The 14,648-nt window shown below is 36.2% G+C and overlaps 1 protein-coding gene across 2 annotated transcripts in view; it reads right to left on the bottom strand.

The window, feature by feature from the left end:
- si:ch211-191a24.3 (tensin-3) overlaps nt 1-14,648 on the bottom strand; it is a 95,983-nt gene that overhangs the window by 37,724 nt on the left and 43,611 nt on the right. For both annotated transcript variants that reach the window (XM_056480726.1, XM_056480725.1), the window contains exon 13: nt 2,789-3,592. In XM_056480726.1, the coding sequence (XP_056336701.1) occupies nt 2,789-3,592 (804 nt within the window). The remainder of the gene's footprint in view (nt 1-2,788; nt 3,593-14,648) is intronic.

Raw genomic sequence — 14,648 nt, 5'->3', positions numbered from 1 at the left:
GATTATAAAGCATGGTAATAATTTATTACAAATGGCCAACAGTGCAGGCTCTGTTAACTATCACCATCCGGACCTACAAAATCCTCAAGACTCAGTGAAAGACAACATGTTTTGTGTGTCAGGAGACGCTCACTTCAAAAGCATTCCTCAGTCCTTACACCATGTGTATTTAAACCCACACGCGCACACATGCCACAAGGCATATATCTAGTGACATACTACTGTAATAACAACACTCTGCACAGATTTCTGTTAAACAGGATGAATTCAGCACTCTATTTAAAGAATCTCCATTTCAGACGCCAGAGATGCTCTGATATGGGATGATCTTGCTGAAAGGATCTTAGAATATTATAACAGAAGAGACAGGGGATGTAAATGCAAGGCAGGGGACACACTTCAAAAGCAACAAGACCCTCTCAGTATGCCAGGGTCAAAGCAGCCAGAGTATTGAGTTCATAGAGAAAAAAACTGCACCACAGATGTGTTCGGTAAAGAGTGTATAACATTTTTGACACTACTCGGTTCTTAAGTGAGGTTATTACATCACTAAAATACAATCATGTCAATTCCTAAACAAACTGGCAGCTCAGAGGTCACATTTACACTGTACAAGCACTCTAGACCTGGATGTTTACACATTCAAGCACAGTCACAGTTATGCACACATACACACACTCATCAAAATGAAAGGAAGGTCTTTATTTTCTTTACCAAATCTGTCAGGAGCTGCACATAGAGGGCCATTGTATGTTACTTGTGTGCATCCATTAACATAAATTAGACCCCTGCCAATAGAAACCTCAAACATCAATCTACAGGGTTTCTGCAGGTTTCTTCAAATCAAATGTAAGACTTTAAGACCAACATGAATGAAATTTTTGACTAATAATGCTAAACACTAAGGATTTTTTTCTAATGGCCCAGTTACTTCTGTAAATAGTTTTTTTGTATTAATGGAAGATCATGTAAAGTGATGTGTTGCTTTAGTTTTCTTTCCCTGATTAGGGAATTTAATTCAGAGAATTTGCTGTAAAATGTTTTCATATGGATTATAGCTGACAGATTGGGTAGCTTTACTTTGACATAGGAAAATTAAGACCTTTTTAAAATGATTTCAGACGTACAACACAATATTTCAGTGAATTTAAGACTTTTTAAGGCCTAACATTTTGTTTTTGAAATTTAAGACATTTTAAGACTTTGTAAGACCCCACGGACACCCTGATCTGAAATAAAGTCACTAGACTGCAAACTCAGAGTTCAGGCAGTGAATATGGTAAAGAAATGCCACCAAAGGTGACAATTTATTTGAAGTGATTGTTTAAATATGTATGTGCAACACATTTACTGTAAAAATATCTGTTTTACATTTTTACCTATTAAAAAATGTAATGTATCCCTGTAATACAAAGCTGAATTTTCAACATCATTAAAAACCTACTGGTAAAAATGCCACTGATTTGAATGCAAGACTGCCCATAACTTAAAAAAATTATATTATTATGAGCTAAATCAAGACAATTCTTGAGGTTTTTTTTTAGCGATAACTTAATTGCTTTATGTTCGATCAACTTAAGTATGTAAAAACCTTTAAGTTAACTTAATCAATTTGTGTTGGGACAACATTAAGGAATTGTGTGGAACCAAGCATTTTTTACAGTGTTTTTGAAAAGTGATGTTGAAAATATGTGTGCAGCAAATGTTAAAATATTTACTAATATTTAATTAAACAATGTCTGTTTTACATTTTTATATATAGAGTATTTTAAAATATAATTTACAGCATTCATGTGACGCAAAGCTACATTTTCATCATCAAGTCTGTATTGATATTTATTTGATTTTACAGCATAACAATGAGATAATGAGCACTGCATGCTGTTTTTATGTTTACAATGTACTAAATATAAAATTATCGACAACATGTTGACATTACAACCTAACTCCCAGGCTATTAAAAAGTTCAGCAAAGACTGGAGGGAAAATTAGATCCTTTCGGGTTAAACAATTCATTGAATCTGTTTCATCATTTTGCATCGTAGCTCGATACGGTAATCTGACTCTGTCAAATAAGAACAGGTTGAGTGTCCTTGTGAAGGTGGCAGGCAAGATCATCGGTTTTAACCAAACTGGTCCGATGGTAATGTACCGTAATTATGTTTTAAAGAGAGCTCAGGGTATCTTATGCACACCGGATCATCCATTGTACTCTGTGTTTCAGCAGCTGCCATCAGGACATTGTTTTAAAGTTTCTATTTGCATGACAAACAGAATTAGAAATTATTTTAAAATGGTGGCCGTTAGGTCATTAAATGAGTCCAGCTGGGAGGGAGATGCATCTAAAAAAGATGTATGTTTTGTGATAATATTTTGGTAATGTGTACATGGAACTTCGCCTGTGTTATGGCACCTTACTGCAATTTTGGTTTCCATAAACGGGATAATAAAGTTGAGTCTGAGTCTCAAAGGTAAAATTTTTGCCTTACCAGAAAGGTCAATTAGCTTGGCATGCATGAAAAAATGTGTATCTGTCAACTCTTACAAAACATACTTTCACAATACCGCGGTACATTGATAATCTCAAATGGTTATGCCATGGTATGTTTAATACTTACAATTAACCCTCAAGCGCCAAATAGTGAGGAACTTTCAAGGTTTCACCCAAATGAACGTCTAAGAAGAATACTGCAATATTTTATCCCAAACATCACTATATCTTGTAACTCGGGTCAGTAGCAATAAATAAATGGACTGATTTGTTAGAACTGGTGAACGTATCTCTTACCTGATGAGTGAGATTTGGCTTTCCCCTCTAAGTGTGTCTTTCCATTAGTGTAAAGGGAGGCCGAGCGTGTCATGTGACTTTGTGCCTGCGTAGGAATTGGCTTAAATTCTGGGTCGAGGTCCAGGATCAGCTGATTGAGCTGTTCGATTGATTGATCCAAAGCCAGGACATCATCCTTATCTGTCTCTGACGGCCCCTCTGGAAAACCATTATCTGGCATTGAAGGCTTGCTTGCACCACTTTGGAGACCCTTGACTTCCAGTCTGTCTGTTGGAGTGTGTGTGTAAGACGTAGACTGCTGTTGTTTCACCCATATACGTGTCTGATATCCTGCAGGAACTGAAGTGTCTATGACAGAGTTCGAGGAATTCACATCACCTCTAAATTTGGCAGGAGAAGCTTCATTTCGACAATCCGAATTCTGACCTGAAGACAAACCAGACGTTTTCTTTGAAGACAGTGCGTCTTTAGAGTCTAAAACAGCAGCAATGGCATTATTAGGGGAGGTGATGTCATCCTCTTCGTCATCTATAATGTCTGTCTCCCGCTCTGTGAACATAGAGTCACCATTTAAGTGCCCAGAATAATCAAGAGCGGATTGAGTGGTTGTAGGGTCCCGTCTCAAGATGCCTGGAGAATGTTGTTCCTCCTCCATTCTGAGTCCAGGGGTCACTCTGTTGAGCTGGTTGTTCTCCTCAGGGCTGTAGCTAATTGGGAGCCCAGAGGCTTGTCCTCCAGTCCACTGGGAGGAGCTGGAGAGTCCAGAGTCACAGCTTAAAGAACGGGTGCCTTCGTGTGGCTTGGCTGTGAAGGAGAGAACCAAAATAATTACTATAATAAAATGGCATTTCAATTAACATTAACACTCAACGTTTAGATTAAAAGATCACTACAATTTGACAATTGAAAATTACTAAAAAAAGAGACAAAACCATAAATACAAGTTATTTCAATTAAAAAAAAAACACAAATCTTGTTATTCATGTCAATCTCCCAAGACCTTCGTTCATTTTAGATTAATTCCAAGATTTCTCTCAACCTTCATAGACAGCAATGTTTCCGAGATGTTCAAAGTCCAGAGAAGGAACCACAAAACATTGTTAAAAATTTCATTTGACTTTATTGGTTCGACTGTAATCATGCAAAGCTCCAAAAACTATTTTATGTGCCAAAATAATGTAAGAACATTTTTTTATGCCAATGTTTTCTCTTACTTGACATAACGTATCGCCAATAGACCCATCAGCGCAACATGCCAATAGCTACCTCTCTGTAACTCTCACATGGTCACCCACTGAAGATAAGCAGGGTTCCGTCCGGATGGGCAACCACATGGGAAAGCTGCCGGAAGTGGTGTTAATGAGACCAGTAGGGGGCGCTCAACCTGCGGTCTGTGTGGGTCCTAATGCCCCAGTATAATGAGTGGACTCTATACTGCTCAGTGAGCGCTATCTTTAAATCGAGGTCCTGACTCTTCTTAAAAATCCCAGAATGTCCTTTGAAAAAGAGTAAGGGTTTAACCCCGCTATCCTGGCCAAATTTGCCCACTGGCCTCTGTCTATCATGGCCTCCTAACCATCCCCATATTGTAATTGGATTCATCACTCTGTCTCCTCTCCACCAATCAGCTGGTGTTTGGTGTGTGGTTCGGCGCAATATGGCTGCCGTCGCATCATTCAGGTGGATGCTGCACACTGGTGGTGAATGAGGAGATTCCCCCCAAAAATGTGTAAAGCGTTTTGAGTGTCCAGAAAAGCGCTATAAAAATATAAGGAATTATTATTATAATTTATAAATTATTAGATGTTCAAAGTCCAGAGAAGGAATAGAAAAAGCATTATCAAAACATTTTATTTGATTTCATTGGTTCAACTGTAATCATGCGAAGCTCCAAAAACAATTTTATGTGCCAAAATAATGTAAAAACATCTTTTTATGCCAATGTTTTCTCTTACTTGACATGACGTATTGCAAATAGAACCAGCAGCTCAACATTCAATCATTTTGTCCATTGTAAACAAACACCCTGATCTGACCTGGAAGACAGGCAAAAAAAGTTAAAAATGTTTTGGCACACTTAAATGTTCTTGGAGCTTCGTACGATTACAGTTGAACCACTGAAGTTGCATGGTTTCACATCTGTGGTTTGGTTCAGTTGGTCCGGACCAAAGGCAACAAATGATACATTGTCGCACTGTCTGCCGTTTCTGGGTCCTTTTCACACCACACTGATTGCTTTGGTCCGAACCAGTTGAAAAGAACAAAAATGCAGTCATGTGACTCATTAGCCAGATGTTATTGAACGTATTTTCTAAACTGCTTTTTGATTGGTCAGAATTAATGTGCAGGAAAATGTTAATGGAACTCCCGCAAGTAAACAAACCAGCACACACAAAATGTTGTTTTTTACTATGGAGGGATGACTGCGCTGGCTGATTGTATCCCTGGTCATAGTACACTTTATAGTTAGTATACATCACGCTAGACCAACTATACATTTCGAGAATGAAGCGCGGCTGTGGCTGGAAAACAATGTTTTCATGCATTGCAAACGGCGAAGGCGCATCGCAAGTGACTTCAAGAGGAGGCGTGAATTAATTTAGCTAAACTGCGACATGGTCATCTTCTGGAAATATTACCAACAATCCATCAGGTAATGTTTTTCTCTCTCTCTCTGTTTAAAGTCGTTGGTAAAGCGATGTCAACAAATATTTTTCCTTCACATCCCATAATGCACAGCGCATAAGATTACGGCAGCTGGATTAGTCTAAAAAGGTGCAGTACTTTTTGCAGTTGGGTCTTTTCTAGTTCGGATCATGTTCTCACCACAAACGAACCGCTCCAGGGTTCACTTGAAAGCGTATTGAGACCACCTCTTCAAGGAGGTCCGGTTCGCTTTTTTGGTGTGCTATTGCTACATTAACACCTGCCCAAATGAACCGCACCAAGAGGGAAAATGAACTCCAGTTCGACTCAACCAAACTAAATAAGGCAAAACACCCATAGTTCATCCATGGTAAAACTGATCTCAGGACCATTGCTGTCTATGGAGGATGAGGGAGGTCTCAAATTTTATCTAAAATATCAGTATTTCATAAATTTGAGAATTTCGTCGACAATTCTCACTATTAACAATCTATAAACTATGACTTTTAGCTCAATAAACTCCTAATTTGCTGCTTATAAAATAGTTATTAAAAATATGTACTTTAGTAACAATAAACTGCCAATATCTTAATAATAGCCAGGTAACAACCCACTAGTTATAACCCAATAGTAACCCAATAGTAAGAACTGGCACTTAAACTTAAAATGTTACTAAAATATCTTTATTTATGATTCAAAGATGAATGAAGGTCTTAGTTGATTAGAATGACATGAGTTTAAGTAATTAAGTGGAGCATTTTTATTTTTGGGTGAACTAACCCTTTATTACCCAGTGGAAATAGTGCCTAAAGGTGTGACATTTTAAAGTCACCATGGTGACACACAAGTGTTGAAAACAGAGTCACACCTGTTGCCCCCGTATCGTCGCCCACTCCTATACATTTAGCCCTGTGTGTCATAGTCTGGGTACAGAGGTAATGTTAACACATCTCTAACAAGTTGCAGACACCTTAGTCATGACACAAACACACAGGTACCAAGACCCCAGACTGCTCTTTGTGTGGCCGTTGTGTGTGTTCTAGCAAAGACACATCAGTCAGCCGGCGGCAGTTGAACACAGATTAGCAGATAGGTGTGTGTCATGACAAACTCAGAGTCTCACAGCATTGATCACGGCTGATAACGCTACTACATCTACTGTTCAACATGTGGCCAGAAGGCAGCATCACAAACGCAGACTGCAAACACAGACATTCAACGTTTGTAACCACTTTGTAATCAATTTCAACAATGGACCTATTTTTGTAAGCCAAAAATGTATCAATGAGATAATGTTTTTAGTGTTTTAGTGGTTGCAGTTTTACCATCATGAAGATGATGGGTTTGGAAGGAGTTTGAGGTAAAACGTCTGAAATAAGATCTGTTGTAAACTCAAGCTCCATAATTATCATACAACATAAAATACATCAGTAAAGCCCTGATTTTTTTGGATGTTTCTACTCATCCTGACAAAAGCTAAATATCTCTACACTGTAAAACCCAGTAAGTTAAGGCAACTCAAACCATTTATGGAAACTGATTGCAACAAACCAAATTTGTTTTAAATTCAAAAACTAATCCTAATGAGTACTGTGAACTTAATCGTTTTGAGTAAGCAAAGCAATTTGAGCATAGTAAAACCCAATAAATGAAGAGAACTCAAACCAACTGAGTACTGTAAAACCCAATAAGTTAAGGCAACTCAAACCATTTGAGGAAACTGATTGCAACAAACCATTTGAGTAAAAAAAAACTAATCTATATGAATACTGTGAACTTGCTCCATTTAAGTTTAAGTAATGAGGTATTTAATTAACTCATTTAACACTAAGTTCAAAACTCTTTTCAAATGAGTAGAATTAACTTTCAGTCGATTTTGAGTTAACTACATTCATTTCATTTGATAAAGTTGACTCTTGGGTTTTAAAGTGTAACTTTCAAGAAAAACTTTTGTTTTGACCAAGACTTTTTTTAATGAAGTTTAATGTCGTAGTTATGAAACTGTGGCTGATTTTTATTGAAATCTGTGTTTGTAATTTAAAAATATCAAGTCAAAAGATAGCTTTTTTTGTTGTGACAAACATGATCAGAACTATAAATCTATGTGAAAATGTTTAGTGAATCAAATAATGTAAAGTCCATGGATACCATTTTTAGACAAAAGAAAAAAAAACACAAACAGGCATATATATCAAATAAAAACTCTGAAACAAATATATAAATCCAAGGCAAAATATTTGCTGAATATTTGCTGAAAAAACTTGTGTTTAGTAATTCAAAAATGTCAAGTCAATGTTAAGACACACAAACAGGCAAAACAAATCCATTGACCGCAGTTTCAGCTAAAACTCAACTCAAAAATCATTATCTTAAACGGTCTGTGGGAGACAGCAAATGTTCATTTTTGGATAAACTATCCCTTGAACCACTAAAATACACATTTAAATCCAGTCAATGCACTTGCATGTGTACAGTTCATGCTCTCACATTGTATTTCTATTTAAAAATACCCTCATGTATCTGCAGCCACTGTTGACTACAACCCACACCACATAAACCTGTCATCATAACACAGCCACATTCTACCTCAAAAGTATACCATGAACACATTACGTACATAAACCAAAACTCCAGTACATACACCAAAAATCTAATCAGAATATGACAAATCCACCCAGTACATCAATCGATGAAAAACACAGATTCATTTTTTGTTGACTAAACCAGTAAAGCTTCTCTAGTCTCAAGAGGCTGAAATCCAAATACCAGGCATGCATGATAAAAACGCCACAGCTGGCAACTCTCTCTCACACACAAACACCCAACAACTGGAGTACAATAGTTATCAAACTATCACACAAACCTCATCTTCATGCAAAGTAAGCATTTGATAGATCAATCAATCAAAACGAACAAGGTCAGTGCCTCAAAAAGACCAATGAATTGCTCAGCATTGAGGAAATAAACAACAACAAACTTGACTTTGACTTTGAGACTTACAAAAAGAGTAAAAGAATGACTAACATAATATTTTTTAATGTTCTCCAATCTTCACACATTTCTCCAAAGTGTTTTGGACATCAAAAGCACTTATTTTACCTCTCAAACGTATAAAAAAAAAAAAAAGACTTTTAACCTTCCCCCAATGAATGAAGCCCAACTGCATTCACTTATAATAACAGCTCTCGACAACTCTAAAAATAAATCAACCAAAATGCTGCTGAAAGTAAATCCCACCACACACAGCTTCAAAAATGCACAGAGCGTCACAAACCTAATACTTTCCAGAAACATCCTCTCAAATCAGACCCCAAAGGTATCCGAGAGGACAACAGATGACAAAAATGCCCCAAAGGGAAAAGAAAGACCTGCTACAATATTAAAAACAAACCCAAACCAAACCAATATTTTTTGTATAAATAAAGTAGAAGCAGAAGGGGAGGTAAGCAAAAGTAAGCAGAAAAAAGTAAGCAGTCCTGACCGTGTTTACCCTGCAGGCGACTGTTCCCATTTTGTCCCGCATGCTTTCTCGTTCTTCACGCAGTTTTAAACAGAAACGCAGCTTGCATTCTTTCCCATTAGGTGATAACAGCTCCCCTGAGTCTCCTTTTCTTTCCTCTCCTTCTTCTTTCTTTCTCTCAGTCAATCTCTTTCCTCCCTTTCCCCTGTTTTCCCTCCTCCCTTTTCCCTCTTACAGTACTGCTCTCTCTCTCTTTCTCTCCCTCCACCTTCACACACAGGTAACCCCTTTCAGGTGCCTCTCCTGGGTGTAAGGGAAAATCCTGGCTTGGGAAGCATTATTCCAATCCACTCAGCCAACGCTCCTCTGAATACAGCTGTACACACATACACACACTCACACACACATGCTTCTTGTAGAGAGCAAACGGACGCTCTGAGGACCTTGAGCCCTCCAAATATGGAGTGGGGAATGTAAACACAAGGGCGGAGCTATGTGTGGGTGGAGAGAAAAAGAGACACAGAGAGATAAGAGTGGTATTGATATACCAAAGAACAAGAGTACTAGGGTAAAAAGAAAAGGCGCATGATGAAAGGGAGATTGAGTGAAAGGAAAAGAAAGATAAAACAGAGCTTGAGCAGCAGTATGGGATTCCTTCAGACTGTTTGTCGCTACGACTGGCAATAATTACAGACATGCAAACGTGTGTTTGTGTGTAATTCTATATTTGAGTTTATGTATTGTAAATTGTAAAGGTTGTTGGTGCTCCAACTATGAGGTATCTCTAAATTACACGGCTGCTCGGGGCCGAATCACACAACCAGATGTGCATCAAGCCTCAGTCCCATATGACACACACACACACACACACACACACACACACGCACACACGCACACACGCACATACACATTATAAACTGCTGTTGGGATTGAGTTTTTTACAGCTGTGAAAAAGAAACTCCCAGACTTTAAATAACCTGCCTTGGAATTTCCGATTCTGAGCTCTACAATAATAGAAATTTGTGCAGACAGAAGCAAAAGGGCAACAAAACAAGTGCAGCTTGCCTGATCAGTGATCTTTAAAATGGACAAGGAGAACAAAGTTCAGCTTCATAGAGTTAAACACTCACTTTGTTCTGGCCTCTGAGGGGATTAACTTACATAATTTAATGATGTGTTTAGAGAAAGGTGGGGTTAGGATGAAGCCACCTTGATTTTATTTTAAAAATTTCTTAAAATGGAAACCGGTTAATTAAATTTTTCAAAATTATTTTCCTTGATATTTCTCTTTTAACTCTATTTGTGATCAATTATGCTAATATATTTACTATTATTCCAACACATTTATAGTGTTTGTTTTAACTTTAAAATTTTACTTTATTCTTTTAAGTTTTTTGAAGTTTAAGTTTCCCTTGAACAAGAATTCTGTAAAGATTATCCTAATAGGAAGAGGTAGACAATCCCACAATTTGGGCAAAAGCAAAATAGCAAAAGTCTGGTCTCCCTTTTGCTTGATCTCATATATTAAAATCATTATATTAAAGTTATTCAAGAAAGACCATGTCACAAAGTCAGCTGTCATCAAATTTTAAAAGCTGTTACAATTTTTAGTGAATTTTTGATCAAGTAAGTGCAGCTTCGGTGAGACTTTTAAATACTGGTCACACTTTACAATAAGGTTTCATTAGTTAATGTTAATTAATATATTTAATAGCATAAACTAATAAAGAACAATACTTCTACACTAATTTTCAGTTCACTATGTACTAATTCATTAATAAAATCCAAATACTTGCTTGTTAAAGGTGCAGTAGGTGACTGTCTTCAGAAAATTTTTTCGTTGTGCTGGTTGAAAGTCTCTTCACATTCCAAAAGTATTGATTAAAGTAAATTATGTAAATATATTTATATGTATTTTTATATTCTGAGTAAGGCAAAAGACAAAAAAATGGTTATCCAAATAAATATTGTCGGGCAGACATCTCCTACAATTCTGATAAGTAGCCCAAACTGTCTGTCAGCAAATGTAGATTTGTACAACGGAGCATCTCTGTTCATGCAGATCCATCATTTGTGCGTGCACGCCAGCACAGACAATCACATCAAAACTTTTTAAACTCCTGAATTAATATTGGAGTTACTTTTGCACGCTGGAGGAAGGATGACACCATGGCTGAAGTATTACTTTTAGACAGGTAATGTTATGTTTTGAAACTATTGTCACGCAAAGCTGATGTAGATTGTGTTGTGTAACGAATGGGTTATATGCACAGAAATGTTGTTCAGCCTCTGAAATCTTTCAGCGAAAGATTGATGTGGCTATTTTAAATCTTAAGGGACCTTTTACAGCATTGATAATGTAGATTTTATTTAGTTTAACAACAAAACATGAGTAAATATCGCCATTCCGCCTAGCCTGCTTTACTGAGGTGAAGTTGCTTTTACATTCACATTGGTTCATTTTTGAACAATGACAACCTGTGACGCGCTCCCAATATTGTTTACTATGCTACTCTGAATATTCGCTGTGAAATAGCATGTAAGTATGACTTAGTAAAAAGTGTAATTCCTGTACGCCCCCGGCCTTCCAGTAACTATTTCTAATTGGCGAATGACATGAACTAGTGGGTTGTCTGCTGTCGTGTCGCGGTGCGCGCGTGATTTCAGGAGGCGTGGTTTTGGACGGCAGGGGAGGGACTGTTTTAAAGATATTATGCTAACTGGTTAACATTTTGGCAGATCACTTACTGCACCTTTAAAGTGAAAATGTGAAAAATAAACTAACAGTGAACAACTTAACAAAGATGAATAAATACTGTAATAAAGTTATTGTTCCTTGTTTGTTCATTTTAGCAAACACATTAACTAACATTAACTAATAAAATCTTATTATAAAGTGTTATAATATATTTATATATATAAATCCTTGAGACCCCTGACTTTTAATCAGTTGTTTTAGTGCCCATAAATCCTTATTTTTCATTATTATTATTTAGAAAAAAGCTTATTTTTACATCCATTACAGTATAATAGTCAAATATTCCTGAGAAATATGTATCAGACAATGCTGAAAAAGAAAAGTTTTTTTAAAAGTCCTAAACTCACCTTCATAAATGTGCTGAAATCCTTGCAGACTTATGTTTAAATTATTAAAACAAAGTAAAGAAAACATTAAAAAATGAAAATATAAAAATATCTTCACACTGTTGTTTTAGTATAAACATAAGTCAGTCAGGATTTCTGCAGATTTATAAAGGTAACCTTAGGAATTTTAAAAGACATTCTTTAAGACAAAGTAAGGAAGACTTAATGAATAATTAGAACAGAACACAATGCAACTGTAAATCCTCAAAACGTAAATGTAAATAGAAGACACTGCGAGTGTTATAACATAGAAAATACATAGAAAATGCAAGGGAAAAATGAATTAATTACTTTTATACTTTTATATATACTTTTAATTACTTCTTATTTCATTATACAGAAAGAAAACAGCCTAAGGTTTAACTGTTAAACACTATAATATGGCAATAACTTTTCTGCATAAGCAAAAATATGTTCTTTATCAGCATTTATGTCTTGTTTTCAGTGCAAATGTACAAACATTTATAACTCAAGATTCATTTACTTGGAAAGCAAAATGAATGCCATAAGATATGAAACCTTGTTTTCCGTCAAACTGATTCAGTTGCTACAAAGCATACTTTACTGTCACAATCTTGATCACAAGGCATGCAATATCAAATTGAAATGCACCCAGAGAAATCCTAGTAAACTTTACAATTACTTACCAAGTAAAGGCAATAACACAGTGAACTGCATGACGTTTTGACTCCACTTATTTATTTATTTATTTTTTTACTAATTAACTATTAAATATTTTGCTATTCATTAAGCACAACTAAACATAAAGCTTTCATCTTGTACAGATTAATACATTATTTGTATGATTTGATGAATAAAATCTTTTAAAAGTTAAATTAAATATCATCAAACTGAAACAAAAGGTGCCACATTACATTAAACTATACAACACGATTATGGCTGTCATTGCTAATACCGTATCAGATAATATATACATAGAATTTTTGCTTCCCCTTTGTCACGATCCCTTAGTACTGATCTTATTCTTCATGTAAACGCATGCGCAAGCCATTTCAATCTCTTTGACCCAAGACTTCTAGTCCCATTCACTTCCATTTATTTTTAGACGTTAAAAACAGCTTATTATGCTGCTTGATGTTGCAAACTGAGGTTTTCTTATTATATTAATAATAATAATAATAATAATTCCTTACATTTATATAGCTCTTTTCTAGACACTTAAAGTGCTTTACACAATGAGGGAATCTCCTTATCCACCACCAGTGTGCAGCATCCACCTGGATGACGCAATAGCAGCCATATTGTGCCAGACCGCACACCTCACACCAGCTGATTGGTGGAGAGGAGACAGAGTGATGAAGCCAAATATGATATGGTGATGGTTAGGAGGCCATGATGGACAGAAGCCAGTGGGCAAATTTGGCCAGGATGCTGGGGTAAACCCCTACTCTTTATCGAAGGACATCCTGGTATTTTTAACAACCACAGAGAGTCAGGCGCTCGGTTTAATGTCTCATCCGAAAGACAGCGCTCACTAAGCAGTATAGAGTGTAATTATTATATAAGTATATATTCTTCTATTTTGCCTGTATAGTCATGAACACACTTGTTTGTAGAAGAAGTACAAACCGTTTTCTGCCGTTTATTATTCTCATTTCTCCTATAGGCAACTGATTTGGAAGTTATAAAACAATCGCAAAAACGAAAGCACTTCCACATTGTAGAATACTCCTGTATTTTGGAAGAAATATAGGCTTAATTATAATTTTACCAAACAAAAGAGACTAACAGAGATGTATTTAGAGTTGTATTTTGAAGATTTAATACATATAAAAACAGACAGGAATAAATATCTATATCAATATCTATATCTAAATAAATAAACGGTATTTATTGGTGTCCTTTCGCTTATGTGAAATCAAAAGGAGCTGATGGATATGCAAGATGCATAAACGTGCATTAAACACTTATACTCAGCAGTCTACACGTGTTTGTTGCCTCATTACAAACATGTGTGGCAAATTTCACAATATACACGTTAAACTGACAAAACACACAGCTAAAAAGATCTCATGCAATATTGGGGTGGCTCTGAATAAATCTATAACCGATATATTCGACATTTTGCCTTCTGACAAGTTGCCTGCTCCACAAAACTGCTCTTTTTTAGGCTTTCTGCCTCTCCCGTTTTCAAAATAAGAGTTTCACATAGTATGCTATATAAGCTTAAAAAAAACAAGGGAAAAAAATATTATTATCTAAATGTCATTAGGGAAATGTTGTGGCCAATCAAAAGCAGCCTGGGGCGTGCATATTAATGATCCATTGTGGTTCAAAAGAGTCCATTTTGTTCCAATTGACCTTTTAGTTACCAGAAATTTACACTAATTTACCTGACAACAAGTAACTGATGGTGTTTGAGGCTCACAGTATGTCATTACCATGCATGTACTAAACTTATATTATTCAGCTATGCCTAGGTATATACAGATTTTTATTTTATGACACTTTTTAATTAGAAAATGGTATTAAATGTAAGCCCACCCTCCCCTAAAAGCAGCTCGAATAACACATGAGTCATTTGGGTCTGTTATGTCTGAGCTTCATCCCACTGCTCCTGGACAAAACATCATATACTTGAAGCAGTTC

The sequence above is a fragment of the Danio aesculapii genome, chromosome 20 (assembly GCF_903798145.1).
Source record: "Danio aesculapii chromosome 20, fDanAes4.1, whole genome shotgun sequence".
In the NCBI taxonomy this organism is placed as follows: domain Eukaryota; kingdom Metazoa; phylum Chordata; class Actinopteri; order Cypriniformes; family Danionidae; genus Danio; species Danio aesculapii.
Note: the sequence above shows the minus strand (reverse complement) of the source record. Positions and strands in the feature narration are given on the sequence as shown.